A 27,439-nucleotide genomic window follows, 5' to 3' on the forward strand; every position below is an offset into this window, starting at 1 on the left:
ACATCTTTGGACTGTGGGAGGAAACCGGAGCACCCGGAGGAAAGCCACGCAGACACGGGGAGAACGTGCAAACTCCGCACAGATGGTGACCCAAGCCAGGAATCGAACCTGGGACCCTGGGGCTGTGAAGCAACTGTGCTAACCACCAGGCTACCGTTGTTGGCCGTGTCTTCAGGTGACTGGGCCCCAGGCTCTGGAATTCCCTCCCTACACCTCTCCGCCTCCCTCCCTCTCTACACCTCTCCGCCTCCCTCCCTCTCTACACCTCTCCGCCTCCCTCCCTCTCTACACCTTTCCACCTCCCTCCCTCTCTACACCTCTCCGCCTCCCTCCCTCTCTACACCTCTCCGCCTCCCTCCCTCTCTACACCTCTCCACCTCCCTCCCTCTCTTCCTTCAAGACACTACTTAAAACCCACCAGACAATTACCATCTCCAACAAGAGATTCAACCACTTCACCTTAACCTTCAATGTTGTTCGCATTTCTGAATTCATTGATCAAGAACTTAGCTGGAGCAGCTAATTAAATGCTGTGGTTACAAACACAGGTCAATGTCAACCTTTGTTTCATAATGCTACTGGGACCTCTTAGAATGTATCGTAGAATTCTTACAGTGCAGAAGGAGGCCATTCGGCCCATCAAATCTGCACCAATCCTCTAAAAGAGCACCCTACCTAGGGCCAATCCCCTGCCCTAACCCCACCTAAATTTTGCACACCAAGGGGCAACTTATCATGGTCAATCCACCCAACCTGTACTACTTTGGACTGTGGGAGGAATCTGGAGCACCCGGAGGAAACTCACGCAGAGACGGGGAGAAAGTGCAAACCCCACACAGAGCGTGACACGAGGCTGGAATCAAACCCGGGTCCCTGGCGTGGTGAGGCAACAGTGCTGTATGTTAACGGTGCTATATAGATACAAGTTGTTGCTGTAGTATGGATAAAAACACATTTGTCATTGTTCACTTTTTTTTTCAAGATCACCTTCCTGCCATGTATTTGCTTAAATATAAAAGCAATAATTTGGGAATAGAATCCCGTAATCCTTTATTTGCTGTGGCAGAATTATTGCTAAATGACTTAAAATGAATTACTCTCCCAGTTTAAAATCTAAAATAAGGCAGTAATTGTAATGAGGGATGAGCGCAGACGGACGCAAATGAAGGTGCCTGTGATTATTAGCAGTTTCAGCATTCAGGCTAAAAATAATCACATGACTGAGTCACATGAGGTAGTGTGCATATCAGCTGTGCCTCATGTAAAAGCTGAGTTCCAATTTATTGGAAAATGCTCCAATCTGATGTGGCAAATCAGTTTATTTTCCTGGAGCAACCACAGAATATAAATGCCAGCAATTTTAATTCCCAACAAGCACATTATACCTTTCCCTTTTATTGTGTTTCCCTTTCCTCATTGCTTCCCATAGCCTAACTCTTGCCTCCTGCTCCACTTGATGTTAAACCCCCTTTATCTGGCTCCCATTGCCCACGGCTCGATTTTGGTTCCGCTGTCTGTTGCTTTGCTCGGATCCAGTGGTTCTGGGATACGGTCAAAGATTGCAAACGTCCTCCTTGGCTGACTCGATTTTACCCCGTGAATTGAAAGCAGCGCTTACAACTCCGCTGCCCTCCTGAAAACAGAATTTCCATTTGAAGAGTGGTCATCGTCATCGTTACATTCTGAATCCCTGCTCTGGCTGTTCGTGGGCTGCAAAGTAGCTCGTGTCCTGGTGACTGATTCAGTACATGTGTCGGTGAAGTGGTGAAAAAGGCCCAAACTGATCCTGCTTCATAGGAGCAGAATTAGGCCACTCGGCCCATCGAGTCTGCTCTGCCATTCAACCATGGCTGATCCCGTTCTCCTGCCTTCTCCCCGTAACCCCTGATCCCCTTATTACTCAAGAACGTACCTATCTCTGACTTAAAGACACTCAGTGATTTGGCTTCCACAGCCTTCTGCGGCAAAAGAGTTTCACAGATCATAGAATTTACAGTGCAGAAGGAGGTCATCCGGCCCATCAAGTCTGCACCGGCTCTTTTTGTTTTATAAACTTAAGAGTGCCCAATCAATTTTTTCCAATTAAGGGGCAATTTAGCGTGGCCAATCCCCCTAGCCTGCACATCTTTGGGTTGTAGAGGTGAAACCCACGCAGACACGGGGAGAATGTGCAAACTCCACACGGACAGTGACCCAGAGCCGGGATCAAACCTGGGACCTCGGCGCCATGAGGCAACAGGGCTAACCCACTGAGCCACCGTGCTGCCAGAGCACCCTACTTAAGCCGACGCCTCCACCCTAACCCAGTAACCCCAGTGACCCAAGCCGGGAATCGAACCTGTGCCCCTGGAGTTGTGAAGCAACAGTGCTAACCCACTGTGCCGCCGAGCTGCCCTACCCTCTGGCTGAAGAAATTCCTCCTCGTCTCTGTAGAGTTGAACAGCTTGCTGGCATCGAGCAAGTGTTGTCGGTGTTTGTTTTTGTGGCGATTACAGTGGTCTGGGTCCCAGTGGCCCAGGTCCCCTGCCCTTATGTACCCTCTCTCACTGGGCTGTCTCTGGCTGGTATCCTGATCTGAAATACTGGTGGGGGTGGGCGGAGGAGATGCTTTGGAGTGCAGTATGTACGACTGGATATATTTGAAAGGTGTGCACTGAATGCAGATTGACATGCTTTCTAATCTCTGCAAAGTGTGCCTTCAGAGTCACATTACATGCGTTTTTACTCTTTGGTGCCTCCGTGCTGCCTGTCTCGGCGATTGTGTAAACCAGGCAGCAGGAACGCTGCACTGAACGTGTTTTGCCTGAATTTCCAAAGGTTTACTGTCAGAACGACATGCCTGAAACTATCGAATCACTGGCCTGCAGCCAGAAGTAAGTTGTTTTTATTCTGTTCTTGCTTTCGCTAAGTAACCAGCTGGAAGCAGCGTGTATCAGTACCAGTATCAGTGCTGTTGTGGGCTGCTGCTCTTTAATGTGTATGATAGGAAGGTGTGCGGTTTACTGCAGACTGCTCAGCCAGCCTGTGCATTAGTTGCCTCGCTGAGTGAAGCCAGGATGTTGTTCGACTCTCGCTGGTAAAATTAGCTCCCCTCGTTCCTCTGCCGTACAACTGTTGATGCCAAAAGGGAGAGGAATCCTACGGATCTATGTTTTAAAATCATGAATCAGTGTTCAGAGGTGATCTGTCAACAAGCTGCTGATCACAAAGGGTCGAAGATGTCCTCTGCCTTGCAAAAACTTGAGAACTTGGCCATCCGACTCTTTAACAGGAGTACAAGGGGCTCTCCGCAGGACTTTGAGACAGGCTCAGAAAGTGATAGCCGACAGGAGTCGGAGCATTGTTTAGCCTGGAACTTGCACAGTGAGTGTCTATTTATGTATTAAAAGCCTTTCCTTTTTTTAGATCAATTTAATGCTTGACTGAATTCCCCAGCTCCTGTTAATTAAATGCTCAATGTGGTATCATTACTTAATTGCAGTGTACCTGAATATTTGCTCATAGCTTGAAGGGCTTTGAGCCATAATGAAATGACTGAATTAAGAACGCTGTGAAAAGCTGTTTGCTTACTCTACTGTGCAGTACTTTGATGGCAAGCCCACAGGCAGTCTTGTACTTTAGGACCAAGGGCAGCTCTTTGTGTGTCGAACCGGACCGGCTCATCGCACACCATGTTCTCACGATGTGTGTCAGGACTAGCTCTCTCTCTCTCTCTCTCTCTCTCTCTCTCTCTCTAAAGCCCCGTTTTTATGTTTCGGTGATGCCACCGAGGCGGCGTTTGAATATTCAAAGCAGCAGTAGCTGCCCCGGTTTGCTTGACTGCTTCCTGTTGAATTAAGGAGCACGCTGTAGTTTGTTGCCTCAGTTTCTCTTTGAAGAAGGTGTGGGGGTAGTGGGCCTGTTGACCCTGAGACTTGGGTTCGAATCCAGCTGGCAATAACGGAGTTTAAGCCTCCGCTCCTTGTCTTCTTAGTTACGTGGATCCTGCACAAAAATGACTGGCGATTCCCTGCTCAGTTTGTCATCTGGGCCCAGAGCATACAACTGCTCTTAGTGCAATAGGTGGTGATGTTCCCCTGAGGCACAGGAGATTTACTCTGCGTAAATATTCCTGACCTTGGGAGTGTCTGATGCTGACATTGAGTGCCTGCACTGAAAAATATTATCAGAAGGCACAGATGGGCAGCACGGTGGCACTGTGGTTAGCACTGCTACCTCCCAGCGTCGGGGACCCGGGTTCAATTCAGCCCTTGGATGGCTGTCATCGTGCACTTTGACCCCGCGTCTACGTGGGTTTCCTCCGGGTCCTCCGTTTTCCGCTCACAATTCAAAAGAAGTTGGGTGGATTGGTCATGCTAAATTTCCCCTTTGTGTCCAACAATTTGTAGGTTAGGTGGGGTTATGGGATAGGGCGGGAAGGTGGGCCTGGGTTGGGTGCTCTTTCTGAGAGCTGGCGCAGACTTGATGTGCGAGTCTGCACTGGCCCAGTTAAGCCCTCACTTCCACCCTATCCCGAAACCCAATAGCCCCTCCTAACCTTTTTGGTCACTAAGGGCAATTTATCATGGCCAATCCACCTAACCTGCACATCTTTGGACTGTGGGAGGAAACCGGAGCACCCGGTGGAAACCCACGCAGACACGGGGAGAGCGCGCAGACTCCGCACAGACAGTGACCCAAGCCGGGAATCGAACCTGGGACCCTGGCGCTGTGAAGTAACAGTGCTAGCCACTTGTGCTGCCATGTTTTCTCTCTCTCTAATAATTTAACTCCCATGTTTTGCAAACGAGACATTTTCTCAAATGCCTTCGGGAAGACTGTACTGCCTTCACCCAACACTCTTGTTTTTCTCATCAGAAAAAAACTTGAGGAAAATTATTACAGTTGTCGGCACTGATGCCCCCCGCCGTAACGTGTACCCAAGTCGCGCACAAAAGGACTTTTGCTTGCCCTCTGCGGACTCGAGGAGGATAGAGTCACCGAGGGCGCGCTGCCCTCCCTGAGGAAGATTCGGTATTCATTGACTGGTTATTCCTTTCTCAGGCTGTAGTTAGAACCTAGGTGGGCCATGTTTGGAATGCTGTGAACAGAGCTGGGAATGGTGTGTGTGTGTGTGTGTGTGGCGGGGGGGTGAGTGTCTGAACTGAGAGGGTGCAGCTTTTCATTGAAGACTGAACAGGCTGGGGTTAATTTCTTATGAACACAAAAAGTAATGAAGTAGTTCAGTCGGGCGAGACGTGGAAAAGAGGATTCCGTCTTGTGGCGGAATCCAAAACCAGGGACCATAAAATGCAGTACGGATTTCAGGAGGAACGTCTTTACCTGGAGGTTGATGAGAATGTGAACTTCCTCTAAAGAGTAGTTGCAGTGAGCAGTATAACAGTGTACCTGTATCTGAAAGCAAGCTCAGTTAACACAACAGGATATGCTGATAGGATGGAATTAAGTAATACGGTTGGAGAATGTTTTTGTGGAACATAAAGGGCGGCACAGTGGCTAGCACCGCTGCCTCACAGCGCCAGGGACTCGGGCTCGATTCCGACCTTGGGTCACTGTCTGTGCGGAGTCTGCACATCCTCCCCGTGTGTGCGTGGGTTTCCTCCGGGTGCTCCGGTTTCCTCCCACAGTCCAAAGATGTTCAGGTTAGGTGGATTTGCCATGCTAAATTGCCCTTAGTGTCCAACATTGCCCTTAGAGTTGGTTGAGTGGGGTTACTGGGTTATGGGGATAGGGTGGAGGTGTGGACCTTGGGTCGGGTGCTCTTTCCAAGAGCCGGTGCAGACTCGATGGGCCAAATGGCCTCCTTCTGCCCTGTAGGAATCCTATGATAAATAAGACAGGCTAGACTAGTTGGGTCAAATGGCCTTGTTTCCGTGCTGTACAAATTCTACACAATTAATTCTATATAAGTTAAATTCTCAATTGTGCTGGCTTCAATTATTTCATGGTTAAGTTCAGCTTCAGTATGGATTTGAAGCCCACACCCTTGTCTCGTTCTTCTGAAGAGTTCTGGATTTAAATGATGTCTGTAGACATTGAGCCAAACGGTTCAAAATTCAGGCGATGAGAAGGGCTGCAGGTTTATGAGATGTGCGTGGGAGCTGGCCTTGTATTCCACCAAAGGTATCTTTTTTGCTGCCACTGAGGGTACCCCTGTCCTGAGCAATCAACTGTTGTGGCCAGCGAATGAACAAGTATCTGGCCATTTTGTTGAGCAATCTGCAGAGTATCATTCTTGGGCAGTAACAGTACACGCACTCGTGCGACTTGCGCTCGCAAAACACTTGGTGTGGTTCACTTTGAATGAGCACTTGGTGAGGTCAGGACGCGTTGCTGTATCTGTGACTCCATACCTTATCAGGAGCTGAACAGTAGCACTAAGAGCAGCCTTGTGCTTTATCTTGCTGTGCCTGGTTCACCGGGAGCGTTTCCAGTCGCTGCGAATATTTCAAAGAGGATTGTTTACTTTTGCGGCAAGCTGTGGAAATGAGTGGAGTGGAACTGAATTCAAGGGCGGTTGAAGCTGTGGGAAATGTTAGCCATTTTAAGTGTTCTGTCAAAATTGATGATGAAAAGATGCTTGGCTCCTTTTTGAGGAGCTGGGACTTTATGGCATTACATTGTGAAACTTTCACTTTTCTTTCAAGTTGGGGGGGGGCGGTGGTGCAGGAACAAATGCAGCGTCAATAGGGGCCAGAATATGCAGGGGGATTGATACTGTGCTGAGCAGTGAAGAGCGAGAATCCAGAAGGCTGTGTTACCTGCCCAGTTGCCAAGCGAGACATGTGCTCAGGGCTTGAGAGACACTTGCAATAGGGGAGGAAAGATCCAGTTGTGGTCTGCGTAGGTACCGATGGCATAGGGAGAATTAGGAAAGAGGTTCAGCATGGTTGGTATAATGGGCAGCACGGTAGCTCAGTGGTTAGCACTGTTGCTTCACCGAGCCAGGGTTCCAGGTTCGATTCCCGGCTTGGATCGCTGTCTGTGCAGAGTCTGCACGTTCTTCCCGTGTCTGCGTGGGTTTCCTCCCACAAGTCGCGAAAGATGTGCTTGTTAGGTAATTTGGACATTCTGAATTCTCCCTCTGTGGACCCGAACAGACACCGGAATGTGGCGACGAGGAGATTTTCACAGTAACTTCATTGCAGTGTTAATGGAAGCCTACTTGTGACACTAATAAAGATTATTATAGGAGCTAGGCATTGCATTAAAAAGCAGAACCTCAAAGGTAATAATCTCTGGGTTATTACTTGAACCATGTGCAAATTGGCATAGGGAAAATCAGATTAAGGAAATTAATGCATGGCTCAAAGACTGGTCTGGGGAAAGTGGGATCTGAGCAGTACTGTGGCTGATGTTCTAGCAAGCCACATAACTAGGAAGTAGAGAAATATTTAAACTAAATAGTGGGGACAGGGGATCAAATCTGGGAAAATGTGGAAAACCAAAGGTAAAGCAAGAGAGAAAGATAATAATATGGGAAATGATAAACAAAACATGACAGGAAAGGATAAGAGTACAAATCTCAGAGCAGAACATTATCCAAAGTGAATTAAAAAAAATAATAGAAGGACAAAACTAAAGGCTCTGTATCTGCACACGCGTAACATTCCAAACAAACAAGATATAGAATTTACAGTGCAGAAGGAGGCCATTCGGCCCATCGAGTCGGCACCAGCTCTTGGAAAGAGCACCCCACCCAAGGTCCACACCTCCACCCTATCTCCATAACCCAGTAACCCCACCCAACACTAAGGGCAATTTTGGACACTAAGGGCAATTTATCATGGCCAATCCACCTAACCTGCACATATTTGGACTTTGGGAGGAAACCGGAGCACCCGGAGGAAACCCACGCGCACACGGGGAGGATGTGCAGACTCCGCACAGACAGTGACCCAAGCCGGAATCGAACTTGGGACCCTGGAGCTGTGAAGCAATTGTGCTATCCACAATGCTACCGTGCTGCCCTAAATGAACTGATAAAGCAAATAGAAATTAGTAATTAAGATCTGATGGCCATTACAGAAGCATGGCTACAAAATGACATAGATTGGGACCTGAATATTGAAGGGTAGATGTCCTTTAGGAAGGACTGGAAGCTGGGAAAAGGGAGGGATGGCTCTGCTAATTGATGACTGTATTAGCGCAGTAGAGAACGATGACCTAAGATCAGGAAACCAGGATGTAGAAGTGCCGTGGGTCAAGATGGCAAATGATAAAGGCAGGAAGTCTTGTGTGAGTGGTGTGCAGGCCTCCCAATTGTAACAACAAAGTAGGACAGAGTATAACGGAAGAGATCATGGGAGATTGTCAAAAAGGTACGGCGATAATCATGGGAGATTTTAATCTAAATATAGACTTGAAAAAATCAGCTAGGCATAGGTTGCCTGGAAATGAGGCTCATCGAATGTTTTCGGGATAGTTTCTTCGAACAGCATGTTTGGAGCCCACCAGAGATCAGGCTACACTAGACCAGTCAATGTGCAACAGGATAGGATTAATTTTTTTTTAATGTATTTTATCGCAAACTTGTATCAAAGCTGGTTACAACCAATAAATGAATGGCTTAGATAGGGTGGACGTAGGGAAGTTGTTTCCATTAGTAGGGGAGACTAGACCCCGGGGACACAGCCTTAGAATAAAAGGGAGTCACTTTAGAACAGAGATGAGGAGAAATTTCTTCAGCCAGAGAGTGGTGGGGAGGCCGGGACGTTGAGTGTCTTTAAGACAGAAGTTGATAAATTCTTGATTGCGCAAGGAATTAAGGGCTATGGAGAGAGAACGGGTAAATGGAGTTGAAATCAGCCATGATTGAATGGTGGAGTGGAATCGATGGGCCGAATGGCTTATGGTCTAATAAACACCCGGGAAACATACTTCCCAACAATCAACTATATAGTCTGTACAGATTTTCGCCCCCCCCCCCCCCCCCCCCCCCCCCGCGACGAACAGCTCTTCAAACACTGCCACAAACATCCCCCACCTTTTCTCAAACTCCCCTGCTGAGCCCCTTAACTCATACTTTATCTTCTCCAACCGCAGGAAGTTGTACAGATCACTCAACCATGTTACTACCCCCGGTGGCGATGCCGACCGCCACTCCAGCAAAATCCGCCGCATTGCAATCGGAGAGGCGAAGGCCACGACATCGGCCTTCCTCCGGATAGGATTAATTGATAACCTGGTAGTGAAGACATTCCTCGGTAGCAGTGATCATAATATGCTTGAAATTACATACGGTTTGATGGAGAGTCCCAAGGCTAGTATTTTAAACTTAAATAAGGGCAGTTATGTGAGAATGAAAGCAGAGCTAGCTAAAGTGAACAGGGAAATGAGGTTAAGAGTTAGGCCAATAGAGATGCAGTGGCAGACAGTTAAAGGAATGTTTTCGGATGCACAGAATCGATTTGTTCCAACGGGAAATAAAAATTCCATGTGCGATTATGTTGCCTGCAACCTAAAAAAAAAAATCTACAGGCAATCCATCAATAATTGTACTTCTCAAGCTACCTTAACCAGTACACACCTGAGTTTCTGTAATTCCAGGCAATAGTCAGCAACAACCTGCTTTGTCTATGTTGCCTTTCATGCAGTAAAACATCTCGGGGCCCTTCACGGGAGTGATATCGAACAAAATCGTACACTGAGGCAGTAGGCAATATGACCAAGAGCTTGGTTTTAAAGTGGTGTTTTTTTAATGGATCGTCTTAAGGGGGCAGAAAATAGAGTGACAGGGAAAGTTAAGGAGGCAGTTCCAGTCTCCTGACTGCTGAAGGCCAATGCCGAGGTGGTTAAAATCTGGGATGCTCAATGGGCCAAGATTGAAGGAGCGCAAGTATCTGAAGATATGTTGAGTTGGCGGAGGTTTCGGAGCTGCAGGAGGTCAGGCCATGGAGGTATTTGAAAGCAAGGATGCTTAACCGGGTGCCAGTGAAAGGTAACAAGTACAGGGACTTTTTCAGAGTAAGGAAGGTAGATGCTGGCAGTAATGTGTTGGAACAGTTGAGTACTGTTCGACAGGTCACTGAAAGTGGCAACAGGTGGAGAAGGTAGTCAAGAAGGCATACGGCATGCTTGCCTTCATTGGCCGGGGCATTGAGTTTAAAAATTGGCAAGTCATGTTGCAGCTGTATAGAACCTTAGTTAGGCTGCACTTGGAATATAGTGTTCAATTCTGGTCGGCACACTACCAGAAGGATGTGGAGGCTTTGGAGAGGGTACAGAAGCGGTTTACCAGCAACTTGCCTGGCATGGAGGGCATTAGCTATGAGGAGCGGTTGGAGAAACTCGGTTTGTTCTCACTGGAACGACGGAGGTTGAGGGGGCAACCTGATAGAAGTCTACGAGATTATGAGGGACACGGACAGAGTGGATAGTCTGAAGCTTTTTCCCAGGGTGGAAGAGTCAATTGCTAGGGGCCATAGATTTAAGGTGCGAGGGGCAAAGTTTAGAGGAGATGTGTGAGGTACGTTTTTTGTACAGGTGGGAGCCTGGAACTCGCTGCCGGAGGAGGTGGTGGAAGCAGTTACGATAGTGACTTTTAAGGGGCGTCTTGCCAAATACATGAATAGGATGGGAATAGAGGGATACGGACCCCGGAATGGTAGGGGTGATGCGCAATCAATTGCACAAAGGCGCAGATTGGGTACAACTGTGGCTTTATTACAGTCCGATGTGTGGCCTCCTGCTGCAGCTGGCGAAATGGCAGGGCACTGGAGGTCATGCATATTTATACAGTTCTTCGTGGGCAGAGCCAGTCGGCAGGGGCTACCGGCGAACCTGTAGTGCAGGTCCTATCTTACATCCCCTAATACAGTGATTCACCACATCCCCCCCCTATTAAAAATGAGTCCGGCGGGGGTGATGTACAGTGGTAAGAAGAAAAGAAAAAGTCCATGTTGACGGTCCGGAGTCCGTCAAAGGTTCAGCCGGTCCAGTGCTTTGGTGCTTTGTTGGGAGCGGCGTAATGGTGGCGGCGAGGCCGGTGCTGGCGGTGGTGGAGGTGGCACCGGTGGGGGCGGTGCTGATGCTGGCCAGTCATCGGGGAACTCCGGGAGCGTGCCAAAGTCCTCTTCGTTCTCTTGTGCGTAAAAGGGGGGGGGGGGTCCTGGTGGGGTCAATGTTGGCGGCGCGGTTTGAGGGGGGGGGGGGGGGGTGTTGGGGGGTGGAACCTGATGGTGCCAGGTCCCTGAGTGAGACAGTATCTTGGTGGCTGTCGGGAACCCAACGTAGGCATATTGAGGGTTGGCGTGGAGCAGGTGAACCCTGTCCACCAAGGGGTCTGCCTTCTGGATTCGGACGTGCCTATGGAGAAGGACCGGTCCTGGAGCAGCGAGCCAAGTCGGGAGCGACACCCCGGATGTGGACTCCCTGGGGAAGGTAGAAACACGTTCATGGGGTGTGCTATTAGTGGCGGTGCACAATAGTGACCGGATGGAGTGTAGAGCGTCAGGGAGCATCTCCTGTCAGCGAGAGGCTGGGAGGTTCCTGGACCGTAGGGCCAGCTGGACGGCCCTCCAAACCATCCCATTCTCCCGTTCTACTTGCCCGTTTCCCCGGGGGTTGTAGCTGGTCGTCCTGCTGGAGGCTATACCCCTGCTGAGCAGGAACTGACGCAGCTCATCGCTCATGAATGAGGATCCCCTGTCACTGTGGATGTAGGCGGGGAAACCAAACAGGGCGAAGGTGGTGCTGAGGGCCTTGATGACGGTGGCAGATGTCATATGGGATGGCGAAGGGGAATCTGGAGTACTCATCGACCACACTGAGAATATACGTGTTACGGTCGGTGGAGGGGACAGGCACTTTGAAATCCACACTGAGGCGTTCAAAGGGGTGGGAAGCCTTCACCAGGCGCGCACGGTCTGGCCGGTAGAAGTGTGGCTTGCACTCCGCACAGACCTGGCAGTCCCCGGTGACTGTCCTTACTTCCTCGACGGAGTAGGGCAGATTGCGAGCTTTGACCAGATGGTATAATCGAGTGACTCCCGGGTGACAAAGGCTGTCGTGTAGGCCTGGAGTTGGTCCACTTGTGCTCTGGCACATGTACCTCGGGAGAGGGCGTCTGGGGGCTCGTTGAATTTACCGGGGCGATACAAAATCTCGTAATTATAGGTGGAGAGCTCGATTCTCCACCGCAAGATTTTATCATTTTTGATCTTGCCCCGCTGTGTGTTATTGAACAGGAAGGCTACCGACCGTTGGTCCGTGAGGAGAGTGAATATCTTACCGGCCAGGTAATGCCTCCAATGCCGCACAGCTTCAACGATAGCTTGGGCCTCCTTTTCGACGGATGAGTGTCGAATTTCAGAGGCATGAAGGGTGCGGGAAAAGAATGCCACGGGTCTGTCTGCCTGGTTTAGAGTGGCGGCAAGGGCGACGTCTGAAGCGTCACTTTCTACTTGGAAAGGCAGTGACTCGTCCACTGCGCGCATCCCGGCCTTGGCGATGTCTGCTCTGATGCCGGTGAAAGCGTGTTGTGCCTCGGCCGCGAGGGGGAATAGGGTGGACTGAATGAGTGGGCGGGCCTTGTCCGCATAGTTTGGGACCCACTGGGCGTAGTAGGAAAAGCACCCCAGGCAGCGTTTGAGGGCCTTGGGGCAATGGGGTAGGGGAAGTTCCATGAGGGGGTTCATGCAGTCGGGGTCGGGAATGAGAAGTCCATTTTGGACTACATAGCCGAAAATGGCTAACCGGGTCGTGCTGAACACACACTTCTCTTTGTTATATGTCAGGTTGAGAAGAGTGGCAGTGCGGAGGAATTTATCGAGGTTGGCATCATGGTCCTGCTGGTCATGGCCGCAGATGGTGACATTATCTAAGTATGGAAAGGTGGCCCACAAACCGTACTGGTCGACCATTCGGTCCATTTCCCTTTGGAAGATCGAGACCCCATTTGTGACGCAGAAATGGACCCTAAGGAAGTGGTAGAGGCGACCGTCCGCCTCGAAGGCCGTGTATGGCCGGTCCGACTTCCGGATGGGGAGCTGGTGGTCGGTGGATTTCAGGTCAATTGTTGAGAAGACCCGGTACTACGCTCTCTGATTGACCATATCAGATATGCGTGGGAGGGGGTACGCATCGAGCTGTGTGTACCGATTGATGGTCTGGCTGTAGTCCACAACCATCCTGTGTTTCTCCCCAGTTTTAACCACTATCACTTGAGCTCTCCAGGGGCTGTTGCTGGCCTCGATAATACCCTCCTTAAGCAGCCACTGGACTTCGGACCTGATGAAGGTCTTGTCCTGGATGCTGTACCGTCTGCTCCTGGTGGCAACGAGCTTGCAATCCGCAGTTAGATTGGCAAAAAGGGAGGGGGATCGACCTTGAGGGTCGCAAGGCCGCAAACGGTAAGGGCGGGGGGGGGCCGCAAACGGTAAGGGCCTGCCAAATTTGAGGGTGAGGCTCTGGAGATTGCACTGGAAGTCCAGGCCCAACAGGAGTACAGCGCAGAGATTAGGAAGGACATAGAGGCGGAAGTTACTAAATTCTACCCCTGGACAGTGAGGGTGACTGTACAGAAGCCTCGGATCGGGATGGAGTGGGATCTGGAGGCTAGGGAGATCCTTTGATTGGCAGGATGGATCGCGAGGGAGCAGCGCCTTACCGTATCTGGGTGTACAAAGCTTTCGTTGCTCCCGGAGACCAGTAGGCACGAGGTCGCGTGGCCGTTGATTTTCACCGTCGTCGCGCGGTGGCCAGGTTGTGCGGGCGAGATTGGTCCAGCGTCATCGCAGCGAGCTGCGGGTAGCCGTCGGATGCTTCGAGTGGCGAGCATGTGCGGTTCCGATCTCGGGATGTCCGGAGACCCTGTGGGGGACAAGATGGCGGCGCCCATGGTGCGCACATTGCAGGGTCGGGACAAGATGGCGACGGGGTCCAGGAGGGGTAGGAAGGGGTAGAAGGTTGGGCAGCGCGGCGGGAGGGGTAAGATTGCACATTACGGGATGCGACCGTCATGGAAAGCGCCAAGGTTTTCGTCTCCGCCAGTTCGAGTGTGGGCCCTTCCAGTAATCATTCTCGGATGCGGTCCGACGCAATCCCCGTCACGAAAGCATCGCGCATGAGGAGGTTTGAGTGTTCGGCGGCCTTAGCTGCCTGACAGTCACAGTCCCGGATGAGTGGAATCAGGGCGCGCCAGAAGTCTTCGATGGACTCACCAGGTAGTTGCGAGCGGGTGGCGAGTACATGCCTGGCGAAGAGCGTGTTCGCTCTTGAGTCCGATTACAGGAGGGAGATAGAGAACCTAGTGGAGTGGTGTAGCGACAACAATCTCTCCCTCAATGCCAGCAAAACTAAAGAGCTGGTAATTGACTTCAGGAAGCAAAGTACTGTACACACCGCTGTCAGCATCAACGGGGCCGAGGTGGAGATGGTTAGCAGTTTCAAATTCCTAGGAGTGCACATCTCCAAAAATCTATCCTGGTCCACCCACGTCGACGCTACCACCAAGAAAGCACAACAGCGCCTATACTTCCTCAGGAAACAAAGGAAATTCGGCATGTCCACATTGACTGTTACCAACTTTGACAGATGCACCATAGAAAGCATCCTATCTGGCTGCATCACAGCCTGGTATGGCAACTGCTTGGCCCAGGACCGCAAGAAACTTCAGAGAGTCGTGAACACCGCCCAGTCCATCACACAAACCTGCCTCCCATTGACTCCATCTACACCTCCCGCTGCCTGGGGAAAGCGGGCACTATAATCAAAGATCCCTCCCACCCGGCTTACTCACTCTTCCAACTTGTTCCATCGGGCAGGAGATACAGAAGTCTGAGAACACGCACGAACAGACTCAAAAACAGCTTCTTCCCCACGGTCACCAGACTCCTAAATGACCCTCTTATGGACTGACTTCATTAACACTACACCCTGTATGCTTCATCCGATGCCAGTGCTTATGTAGTTACATTGTATATGTTGTGTTGCCCTATTATGTATTTTCTTTTATTCCCTTTCTTCTCATGTACTTAATGATCTGTTGAGCTGCTCGCAGAAAAATACTTTTCACCATACCTCGGTACACGTGACAATAAACAAATCTAATCCATAGTATTCTTTAAGGAGTTCCATTGCTTTCGTGTAATTCGTGGCGTCTTGGATCAACAGGAACACGCTGGAGCTCAGTCTGGAGTACAGGACGTTTATCTTCTGAGCCTCCGTTGGCGCGGGGTCCGCCGCGTTGATGTAGGTCTCAAAACATGCTAGCCAGTGAGTAAAGTCTTTTCTGGCGTCGGGCGAGTGCGGATCCAGCTGCAGGCAATCGGATTTGATTCTGATATCGATTCTGTGGAAAAATCTGACTAATAAATTGATGCGCAATCAATTGCACAAAGACGCAGATTGGGTACAACTGTGGCTTTATTACAGTCAGATGCGTGGCCTCCTGCTGCAGCTGGCGAAATGGCAGGGCACTGGAGGTCATGCATATTTATACTGTTCTCCGTGGGCGGAGCCAGCCGGCAGGAGCTACTGGCGAACCTGTAGTGCAGGTCCTACCTTACATCCCCTAATACAGTGGTTCACCACAAGGGGGTTTTAGTCCAGAGGGGCAGCATGGTCTGTGCAGGCTTGGAGGGCCAAAGGGCCTGTACCTGTGCAGTAATTTTCTTTGTTCATTAGAGGTAACAAAAACATGGGTAAGTTTCAGCACCCGACGAACTGTAGTAAGAGCGGAGTTGGGCAATGCTCTGGAGGTGGAAATAGGCACTTTTCGTGGTGGTACCATTATGTGGTCGGAAACGCATCACTGGGTCAAATAGAACAGCCAGGTTATATGGATATTATAATTTACTTCATTGTGAAGTACTTTGATACACTGCTGAGAGATGTGATGAGTCACCATAATGAATGCAAATTCTTTCTTAATCCAGCTGGGTGGATTGTGCCATTGTGCTAGAAAATGGTTGTGAAAACAAAGAGCACCTCATTTTAGCAACAGCGGGGCAAGTCCTTGTGAACTCTAATGGAAGGTTGGGAGGAAGGGTTTTGATTGGAGAGAGTTGCTACCAAATGGACAACGGCAGTGGTAAGTGTGAGAGCCCTGTGCTTATTGCCAGGAGCACCAGGATTGCAGTGGGTAAACGGTTACGTGACTATTGCTTTAGGCAAATTCTCCGTCAGCCTATTCCTAAACTATTGCACACACTAAGGCTGGGATTTTCCGGGCCGGATCACAGCAGGCCGGACTGGAAAATCCCAGCCGTAGTACGTCCCAAGTGGTATTTGTGCTCTGCGTAGTGCAGTGCACATAAAGCATGTGGCCCCAGCGTTTCATTCAGCATGAGAAATATCCGTGTGCTGAGCCATTTTATTTGTTCTTCGTATATGGGCAAATTGGCAGAGCAGCCTTTATTATCCTGACTGCATTAAGAACTAGCCATGTTGTGTCAGACTGAAGTCATGTGTAGGCAAGGCTAGGAAAAGGCATCTCGGCTTCTCTCCCTAGAGGGCATCAATTGGATTTTTAATAACAGTCCAGCAGCTCTTGTAATTTTTTCCCTGCTGTTAGATTTATTGGATTCAATTTAACAATATACATTTCATTGCAGGTTTTAAAAAGTCTTTGGGCTGCTAGTTCGGCACCAAAGCCCACACTTTCTACCTTTTTTAAGAAATCATTTCCAGTATGTTCCGTCCCTCTAAAATGTAAGTTTAGTGCAGGTACTATCTGCCCATCATCACAAAGCAGAGCTGTGTCTCAGGTGCATTGCATTTTATGACTAGCTGTCCAGTTCCCACACAAGCCTAACTGTTTGGTGCCGATGTCAAGTAGAAATAAGTAGCAGTTCCACAATGCACGGAATAATCAAAATCTGCTGAATTCTCTTTCTCCTATTTCTAAATGTCTCTTATTGGTCGTCTTGGGGGCCGAGCTTCAGAAGGCCAAGTTATGAAGCAGTACAATCCTCTGACTATTTGGAGATGTAATAATAATAATCCTTATTAGTGTCACAAGGAGGCTTACATTAACACTGCAATGAAGTTACTGTGAAAACCCCCTAGTCGCCACATTCCGGCGCCTGTTCGGGTACACCGAGGGAGAATTCAGAATGTCCAATTCACCGAACAAGCACCTCTTTCGGGACATGTGGGAGGAAACCGGAGGAAACCCTCGCAGATACTGGGAGAACGTGCAGATTCCACACAGACAGTGACCCAAGCCAGGTACCAAACCCCGGTCCCTGGTGCAGTGAGGCAGCAGTGCTAACCGCTGTGCTACCGTGTCGCCCATAAGTGTTACTCTGAACTGTAGCAGAGTATAGTCTTAACAGTGTTCTACTGCTGGAGTGTTTGTAGCTGTCAAGGCAGTGTGCTAGAATTGAGCCATTGATGGTACGTTGTTAGCAAAAGGTGAGAAAACGGAGAGACACACAGTGGACGGAAAAAAACTACAGTTGAAAGATGGTAGAGCCGTAAAGAGGTTAAATTCACTTCTCACTCGGCCACCCCATGAGTGCACTGTCCTTGGCTGTCAAGTCCTGGGGTGCAATTCTAAACCACAGCTTCTGGCTCAGAAGTAGGGCTGCTCGCTACCCTGCGTCACAAGACCTGCACAGGCCAAACGCTATGGAGCAGAGGAGAGGCATTAAGTTGGCATTTTGAAGCCAGGCGCTGATGCAGTGGCTAAGCAAAACATAAGATCACGTGGAGAGGTGAGAAGAAACAAACCGGCCGGACTGAGGACTGGCCGATAAAGGATGGCTCATAATTATGTTCAGTTCTACCAGCAACCTTGAGAGCACAATCTAGCAGTCTATGCTATTGGGAGAAACGGCAGATACATAACTTTAGGAGGACATAGATTTGGGTTAATTTGAAAGTTGTTCTGCGGTTTAGGAAGGATAAAATGAGCGGAATGTGGCTTTTTACTTGCGAAACGTGGTAACTGAGATAAATCTAGATTGAATAGAGAGGCTGCAAAGATGGGAGGTAGATGTAAATGACATCAAGGGGAAAAAGGCCATATATTGGAATGTGTTATGGGTGCCTGGTGTAGAGAGATTGAACCTGGAATAATTTACTTAAATGAGTGGCACGAGGTTCAAACTGGATTGCTTCAGTTTATGAGGTTACTTCAACTGACAGTAAAAGGGTAACGTCTAAACATGATGCATGTCAAAAAAGGGTAAGGAATCTCCAACCAGAGAGGGAGATGATGTGACGCAATGAGTGTTACAATGGCGAGCATCCGGAAAGAGAGACCACAATGTGATTGGCAAAGAGTGGAGTACCATCCAGACTTGAGGGGGAATTTAAGGAGGTGAGGAGGAAACCTGAGAGCAAAACAGTGACACATTGGAAAGGAGGCGTGCACAGGATAGACAGAATACTCCGGAGACATTACGCAGCAATCGTAATCCACTGGGAAGCAAGTGGGGCAGAAGAATAAGAAACCACTTAGAGAATAGTGAAATATGTGGAAAGTGTGGCGAAGGGACGGCAAACGTAAGTTGATGAGAGGGTAGACAATGTAGGATGGTGAAGGGGCCGATCAGGAAATGTACAATTGAAATATGATAACTGCGAGCATAATCTGAAAGGCTTTTATTCAAAGCAAACAGACAGTTAAGGTAGCAGTTGCTACCTTTACAGATGCCACGGGTGAGATAATGAGTGAATATAGTTCCTTTTTATGCTGGCTTTGCGGACGTGGCACTGTTTGTTTTATGGGATGTTCCTAGTGATTTATCTTCGTGAACCCAAGAACTTTGCTTTGAGGTTACTGCCAGGTGAGCTGAGCCAATTGTAAAAGTACTCTTCCCCCAGGCAAATGCAAAAGCAACAGTAGACATGGGCACCTTCACAAAGGGTGCCAAGAGTTCATTTTACTACAGAGAAGTAAAACTTTCCAAGCTAAAATGAGAAAATATATTAAAGAAAAGATTTTCAGATGTAAACAGGTGATGGACAGATACTAGAAGAGGATGGGGCATCTAGCCAGGAAGTGATGTACACCATGGAAGGAACAAGTGAAATGTGTGTGAAGGCTACACATTCGGTGCAAATTAACAGGCCTGAACTAAATTGGGTGGATTAGCTCAAGTGGCAAATGTCATTGAATATGGATAAATGCAGCATCATGTACTTGCTGTTAGGAGATTTCAAATGTATTTTGTAGCCATCTGGGATGGCCACGTCCTGATTACAAAATGGACACCCGCAAAGAATGCAGGGAAAATTGGACAATGCTAAGAAACAAGCAGGTGCAAGCTGTTTGTTGATTAGAACCTTAAACTCTCAGACAGGACAGAAACTACCAAACAATCTACATAGTAATGAGCCATCTCCGGGGACAAAAGGGAAACGTTTAGATACACAATGTTAAGGCAGACTCCCCGGCGCCAGAAGAAGCTAAGACAAAGCAGATTGACAGTCACCAGGAGACGCCCAGCGATCAGGGGACCACCCCTCTATTGGAGGAAAATCGATGCAGATGATTGGGAAAGACTCAATTAGTTGAGGCCAAGTTCAAGGCCCGGCCAAAAGCGCGCAAAGCCCTTTTCCGTATAAAAGGCATCCCTCAAGGGAGAAACGCTCTCCTTTGACTTTGGCTCTCACCGAAGAGAGAGACCTGCCTTGCAGCTGCATCAGACCAAGTAAGTCCCAAGTCGACGCACGCTACGAGATAGACGCTCCTAGTTGCTACCCTGTAAACAGCTCAACCCAGCAGCCTCAGAACCGAGCAACGGCCATTGTTCCTCTGATTGAGTGGGCGCCCAAAGCTAAGTATAGGCTTTAGTAATAATGGTAGTTTAGTTTGTAGAGTTTATGCATGAGTAGATTTGACTGTGTGTAAATAAATGAGCATTGCTTTTGAAGTTACTAACTGGTGTATCAAGTCATTGATCAGTATTCGGTTCTGAACCTTGTGGCGGTGTCGAAAGATACCTGGCGACTCTTGAGCAAAACAGAACCAAATTAAGAGCCAACCAAAAGTTAGTAACAATTTGTACCATGTAAGTGTACCTGTTCAAATTAATCAAGGTAGAGACCTGTGGCCGAAGAGTGAAATAATTAGTCTGCATAAGGCTATGGGGAATACAAAGAACAATACAGCACAGGAACAGGCCCTTCGGCCCTCTAAGCATGTACCGGTCTATCCAGTTTTTGTTGGCACTCTGGGTGAAAGATATTGTGATTTATGAAGAAGGTGCAGAGAGAGAGGGCGGGGGGGGGGGGGGGGTGCAAGAGGATATCAAATTTTGAGAGTAAGCTGCAAGAATAAGAATTATTTACTTTGGAGAAGTGTTGCTTTAAAGCCAAATGGTTGAGGTTTTTAAAATGATGAAGGGATGGATATAGTTCTGCTGGCACCTTTGAGGAATCATTGGAGAGGTGTGGTGCCTCGACGGGAGACTGACAAATATAATAACAGTTTATGAAGTGCAAATGAAAGGCCAGGGAGCCTAAGAAATATGTGAGAGAGGGTCTAATGAAACACCTAATGAGATATGCAGATTAATGAGAGGAAAGTCATGCAAAGTAGTTGAAGGGTATAAGGAATGTATAATATGGATGATGCACATTTCGATCACATTTTAATGCAGTGTCCCGCAGCCAGTGGTGTCGCAGATGGACACAGAACGAGGACAGCTTCTGAAGTGGCTCTAAAATTGGTCAAAGTCAGATTAGAGCAAATGATTGTCATGGAAGGGGGTGCCTCAGGTTTCACCTTTTTGGTTCATGGAATCATAGAATTTACAGTGCAGAAGGAGGCCATTTGGTCCATCGAGTCTGCACCGACCCACTTAAGCCCTCACTTCCACCCTATCCCCGTAACCCAATAACCCCTCCTAACCTTTTTGGACACTAAGGGCAATTTAGCACGGTCAATCCACCGAACCTGCACATCTTTGGACTGTGGGAGGAAACCGGAGCACCCGGAGGAAACCCACGCAGACACGGGGAGAACGTGCAGACTCCGCACAGACAGTGACCCAGCGGGGAATCGAACCTGGGACCCTGGAGCTGTGAAGCCACAGTGCTAGCCACTTGTGCTACCGTGCTGCCCAAAATCTGGGACCCTGGAGCTGTGAAGCAACTGTGTTGTTACTGTTCATGATTTCTGGTAGTCAACATATTGTTCTGTTGACGTCCTGGAGCTGGGGAGGGCGCAACATTGCCAGCTCAATTGATGAGTGAAATTAGGAGCTGGGCTAGGGAATAGCCTTTGCTAAAGACTGCCGAGGAGAGCTTTTAAGATTCATGCGGTGTTTACGCAAATCGAACCCTGGTGATATGTTTGTTTGGTATGATCGCAATCTCTACGACAAAGTGGCACAAACTTAAGCCGAAGGGAAGTGTGAACAGATGTAATAAATTTCACATTTCACAACCTTGTACAGGCAACGGTGTGAATGTATGCAACAAACTGCTGGGGTGGCAGATAGTGTCGGTGGTTTCAAGGGGACCTTGATAGATCTTTGGCTGAAAAAAGGATAGGGGAGATACAGCCGTATACGGCATTTTTCTGTGAACTTGGAGAACGGCCAGATGTACTGCAATGATCTTCCCCCTTCCAACTGCAGAGAGCCATAGAAATGACAGAATAGGAGAAGGCCTTTCAGCCCATTGTGACTTTGTCAGCCCGGGTAAAATAGAGCTATCTTAATCAATTCTCCATCCTTTTTGCTCTTCATACTCGTCCAGTTTCTTTTTAAGTGATGCAATCTATTCCTCAATAGCTACTTGTGATAAAGCCCAGTTCCCCATCTTATTAACCTTCTATGGAGGGAAAAGCATTTCTTATTACTCATCCTATGATAATCCTGAGTCTGTGCTAACAATCCTACATTGTCTTATAATGCTCGTGTGAAGTAGCTCTGGATGTTTTATTACGTCGAAGGTGCTATATAAATACAACTCATCGTACTTTTCGTTACGGTGAAAGCAGCCTTGCAGCATTCAACTTAAAATCTCTTAATTGTGTAAACCGCTTAGTTTTACCCCCTGCAAGCCATGCCCCCTCCCCACCCCCCAAATAAAATCCCACCACCTTCCCCCAACATTCACAACATTCCCTGTTCCTCTGAAAATAGTCTTAAGGCTTTTGAGTCAGTGGGCCCTATCCATAGCCCTATCCTTTTCTGAAGGTAACGCATCTATCTATATTCGTAATCTGTTTTATCTCTTTCACAAATGCTCCAGTTCACTTTTTTTCCTATCTGCCCAGTCCACTGGCTTGTTTGCACCCTCCTGAGGTCTTTTGCATTCTCCCTCGCTGTTTACCATGCCCCCAATTTGTTGTCGGCAAGCTTCAATGCCACTCCTCCATGCACCTATGTCGAATCACTTGTATAAATGATAGTTCCTACTTGATAATGTTAGGAGAAACTGTGTGTGAAAACAGATAGTACGTTAGTCTTGAATGTCTGGGGCAAGATTCTCCAGCCTCCTCGCCAAGTGCAGATTAGGTTATAGGTTTGCAGAGATAGGTAGGGTGGATACTTGTAAATGGGCAGAGTGCTCATTCAAAGGGCCGATGCAGACTCAATGGGCCTTCTGCACTTGATTCTCTGATTTAAGAATGAAATAGATTTCTAGACTCTAAAGGTGTCAAAGGATATGGGGAGAGCATGGGAGTATGGCATTGAGATAAGATGCCATGATCATATTGAATGGTGGAGTTCAACAACCTCCGACTGTGAACTCTCTCCTCCACCTTCACCCCATTTTTATTTCGATCAATTTATTTTCATTTCTTCCATTGATCTGTGGAAGGATGTGCTGGCCTTGGAAAGGGTCCAGAGGAGGTTCACAAGAATGATCCCTGGAATGAAGAGCTTGTCTTATGGGGAACGGTTGAGGACTCTGGGTCTGTTGGAGTTTAGAAGGATGAGGGGGGATCTCATTGGAACTTACAGGATACTGCGAGGCCTGGATAGAATGGACGTAGAGAGGATGTTTCCACTTGCAGGAAAAAACTAGAACCAGAGGACACAATCTCAGACTTGATCCTTTAAAACTTAGATGAGGAAGAATTTCTTCAGCCAGAGGGTGGTGAATCTGTGGAGCTCTTTGCCGCAGAAGGCTGTGGAGGCCAAATCACTGAGTGTCTTTAAGACAGAGGTGGATAGGTTCTTGATTCATAGGGGGATCAGGGGTTATGGGGAGAAGGCAGGAGAATGGGGATGAGAAAATATCAACCATAATTGAAAGGCAGAGCAGACCCAATGGGCCGAGTGGCCTAATTCTGCTCCTATGTCTTATGGTCTTCCCCCACCCCACTTGGGCCATCTGTTCCTAGTTGCCCTTTGACACACTGCTCACCTTTGTTCTGCCATTCATATATTCTAATCTTTTCATGTGCCACTCTCAGCTCTCCTTAATCACCCCCATTTACATTCCTTTTGTCTTTCTGTCCACAACACCTTTGTCAATCTCCACCTATCGCTGGCCCCCTATCCAGCCCCACCGCACCCCCCTCCCAACAGTATAAATCTGACCCCATTTCCAGTTTTCTCCAGCTTTGACGAAGAGTCATCCAGACTCAAAAACCTTAGCTTCTTTCTCTCTCTCTCTCCACAGATGCTGCTGAGATTGCCCAGCATTTTCTGTTTCTGTTTCCGATTCCAGCGCCCACAGTAATTTGCTTTTACATTATCATGGCCATCGGTCTGATCTGGTTTAGAGGGCAGCTTTGTGCGTCTGAAGATCAAGGTTGTAGCTGGTGGCACCACCCGTAATCTTGGTGTCTTTCATTTTGCTCCTGTAATGAACCTGTGCTTAATTTAGTTACCGCATCAGTCCCAAAACATTTCTGAGTAATTATAGGCCCCAATTTACTGCTGCTCATTGTTGCAATCCTAGGCCACAAATGAATCCGCACTTCATTTTAACAATCTCATTCCTATCATTGTTAAGGTTTAGCTTTTTTTCGAATTTATTGGTAGTCGGTTCCCCACCAGTTTCGTCGCATCTTTTAGCTGCCTTTAGGCGAAGCCACTGGCCCAATCTTGTGCTTGCTGGGTGCCTCCGAGTAACGTGTGAAACCTGCTGACCCACTGACTCACCATCTGAGGCTTCAGAACAAATTTGCTGCCAGCCTGATTTATTTTCAGCGAATTTCTTTTTCAACTATCTTTTTCCTTATTTTGTCCCCCCCCCCCCCCCGTCCCCCCCCCCACCCCCCCCAATATCTTCTTTGTGCCAATGTGCATCCAATTGCGAAATGCAGACAATGAGCGAATTTCGCCGCCTGGCGACGCCACGAACCGCGATTGGGCGTCCGGCCAAATTCGAGGTCTGCACCCGGTGCCGATTCAGGCGGCATGGCTCTGCTCCCTCGCTGGTGGCGCTAATGAGGTTTGTGCCCCATGCCAGCGTAGGCATGCAAAACTGGCATTTGCATGCATTTAAATGTGGTTAGCGGGTTCGAGACAGCATGCTCTGCCCTTCCCCAATGCTCCCCTCCCCTCAGGCGGAAGTGTGGCGGGCGTGAATTACTACATGTTTAGAAACGTGGACTGGGCGCCATGGCTGCAGAGGAGGGAACAAGTGGCTAGAAAACATTGAAAAACAGTCGAAAACTGTCAGGCTTGTTAGGGGATGGCTGCCGGGGGGGGGGGGGGGCACAATAGCAGGTAGTCATTTGGTGCTGTGGACTGGGGATGTACCCCTCAGAATTGCAATAGCCTGGCTTAGACCGCCATTGCTGCAGTCTGTCTTTTAAATGCACCCCTTTTAATGCTACTTGCAGGCTCCTGGCTGCTCACACTGCTGTGCAGCCTGAGACCTTTGACTGCTCAGAAGGCCTCTGATCATCAGGGTCCCCACACCCAGACCGCCCCTCGGGACACCCTCATACCCCAGCTGTATCATCGAGGGCTAAGCTCAATCAGGAGCCCACCAAGTGTTGGCACTCTTCAGAAGCGCTGCCCCATTGCAGAGGAAGCAGGGGATCAGCAGATCTCGCCCCAACCAGAGGGCACCTGTACCACAGCGTTTGGAACCCATTCTGGTTCTGTGCCCATCTCCGAGCAGAGGACCCAACAGTGAGCCCCACCCCCTGGATCACCAGCTGTCTCCTGGTGAGATTGGCAGTGCTGACTGCCTCTGCCACCACCTCCCAGGTGGTGTTCAGGAGGGCAGGTTTGAGTCTGCGGCCCATGCTGGGGAAGCAGATATTCCCTCCGCTCCTCGCTGGCTTGGAGCTGTGGGTCCACCTGGGACTCCACTCCCGATCTCCGGTGGGGGAGGGGGGTGCAGGTCTTCTCTGAGCCATCTTGGTGGCTGCAGTGACTGTGTGGTAAGTGGAGCACTAAAAACAGCTCCAGCTGCCTGGCTCCTTGGCGCTAACTCTGGCCGCTTAGCACGCCTGGAATTGCTCCACAAGTAGCGCCCCCAACGGGCACGCAAACTAGGCGCAATTCAGTCCCGGCGTCAAAAGGTAATCTCCCAAACGGAGAATTTTGCCCAATGAGTGTCTTAGGCTGCACTGAACATGGTTGAAAATATTGCTTGTGATGGAAGTTCAGGTGATTTGTAACAGCCCTACGTTTCTTTCCATAGAGTTCAGTTTTCTTTTTTTTTTAATTTAGAGTACTCAATTCATTTTTTTCCAATTAAGGGACAATTTAGCGTGGCCAATCCACCTACCCTGCACATCTTTTGGGTTTTGGGCTGAAACCCACGCAAACACGGGGAGAATGTGCAAACTCCACACGGACAGTGACCCAGAGCCGGGATCGAACCTGGGACCTCGGCGCCGTGATGAGTTCAGTTTTCTATTGTGATGTGTGCAGGGTTTTAGTTGATGGTACTCTGGCTTCCCATTGGTCTTTTGAGTTGAGCATCTCACATCCGAAATTCTGAAAACCGGAAAATTCCGAAATCCGCCCCTTTCTTCGAGTGCCAATGTGATGTCACAAATGGGAAATCCCACAATGCTCCTCGGCGATGCGTCATTCCCAAAGCAGGCCACACAAAGAATCATAGAATTTACAGTGCAGAAGGAGGCCAATGCGAGTCTGCACCGGCCCTTGGAAAGAGCACCCTACTTAAGCCCCCCCCCCCCCCCTATTCCCGTAACCCCAGCTAACATTTTTGGACACTTAAGGGCAATTTATCAAGGCCAATCCACCTAACCTGTACATCTTTGGTCTGTGGGAGAAAATCGGAGCACCCGGAGAAAACGCCCGCAGACACGGGGAGAACGTGCAGACTCCGCACAGACTGTGTTCCAAGCCGGGAATCTAACCTGGGAACCTGGAGCTGTGTTACCGTGCCGCCCCTAAGCGCAGTCCCCAACACGCGCCGCACCTGCACAATATATTCGGAAATCTGAAATACACTCGGCCCCAAGCATTTCGGAAAAGGGATTTTCAACCTGTATTTGACTCCCTCCCCAGTCCTCTGGGCAATTTCCAGTTCCTGTAGGTGGCTCTGCAGCCTTAACTGGGTACCACTGAACCCTATCGCTTGGCAACTTAATTTGTAGTCAATAGCTTTGCAGCCTCTCTTGAACCGACTTGTTAGTGACCATATCAGGCCTCTGAATGCCTTGTGAGCTGCATGGGAGGGGAGGATTGAAAAGAAAAGCCAGTAACAAGTGCAAATCAAGCAAGGCGTCTAAGGCAGTTTGAAGATGAATAGAGATATTAAAGGGTTTGTCGAGTATTCTCAAACTGAGCCAGAGCAAGGAAGAATGAGCAAACCCCAAGTGCCAGAGAGAGAGAGAAATGCAAAGAGACTGAGCGCATATAGGAAATCCTCAGTAAGAGAGAATTGTTGTGTGCAGCCAGAGAAGGTGCAAAGAAAGCGAGTGACAGTGTGCGCATTCAGATCACAGGGAGGGAGAGAAATGATGACTACACCGAGGGGCAGTGCAGAGAAAGTGGAAGGCTGAGTGCATTTGGATGCACAGAGGGAGTGAGATGATGAGTGCTTCCAGCAAGGATTGGGGGGTGGGTGGGTGGAAGAGCGGTGGAGAGAGAGAGATAACAGAAGTTCCCTATGACTGCACCCAGGGGAGAATCAATCAAAATACCAAGGGATGAGAGAACCTGAATAAAGATAGAAATATTTATAGAGTATCGACAAAGAGAGAGCGAGAATGAAATCAAATAGGGAGGTGCAATGAGGCACAAACAGCCACTGATTCAGCCAGAACAGCCCTGAGCTCCCTACCTCTCACAACTTGAACATTTTGCTCTCAACTCTTTCTTTGTCCCTGCCTTATCTCACAGGGAAATGTCAATGGATGTTATTTATATGGACTTCCAGAAGGCATTTGATAAAGTCCCACACAAGAGACTGCTAACTAAGGTGGAAGCTCACAGAGTCGAGGGCAAATTATTGACATGGTTAGGAAATTGGTTAAGTGGCAGGCGACAGAGAGTGGGGATAATGGGTGACTACTCTAATTAGCAGGAGATGACTAGTGGTGTACCACAGGGATCTGTGTTGGGGCCTCAATTATTCACATTTTTAG

The 27,439-nt window shown here is 48.8% G+C and overlaps 1 protein-coding gene across 6 annotated transcripts in view; it reads left to right on the forward strand.

Annotated features, from left to right (window-relative positions):
* LOC140403326 (cAMP-dependent protein kinase catalytic subunit alpha-like) overlaps window positions 1-27,439 on the forward strand; it is a 265,539-nt gene that overhangs the window by 74,461 nt on the left and 163,639 nt on the right. Inside the window, exon 1 of one of the 6 annotated variants that reach the window (XM_072491192.1) lies at window positions 2,699-2,873. The exons of 3 other annotated variants lie outside the window; for them this stretch is intronic. In XM_072491192.1, the coding sequence (XP_072347293.1) occupies window positions 2,714-2,873 (160 nt within the window). In that variant the 5' untranslated portion in view covers window positions 2,699-2,713. Of the gene's footprint in view, window positions 1-2,698; window positions 2,874-2,972; window positions 3,364-18,407; window positions 18,454-27,439 lie in introns of those variants that run through there. 2 more of the 6 variants (XM_072491190.1, XM_072491195.1) reach the window with 2 other exon arrangements.

The sequence above is a fragment of the Scyliorhinus torazame genome, chromosome 27, assembly GCF_047496885.1.
Source record: "Scyliorhinus torazame isolate Kashiwa2021f chromosome 27, sScyTor2.1, whole genome shotgun sequence".
NCBI classification, from domain to species: Eukaryota; Metazoa; Chordata; class Chondrichthyes; order Carcharhiniformes; family Scyliorhinidae; genus Scyliorhinus; species Scyliorhinus torazame.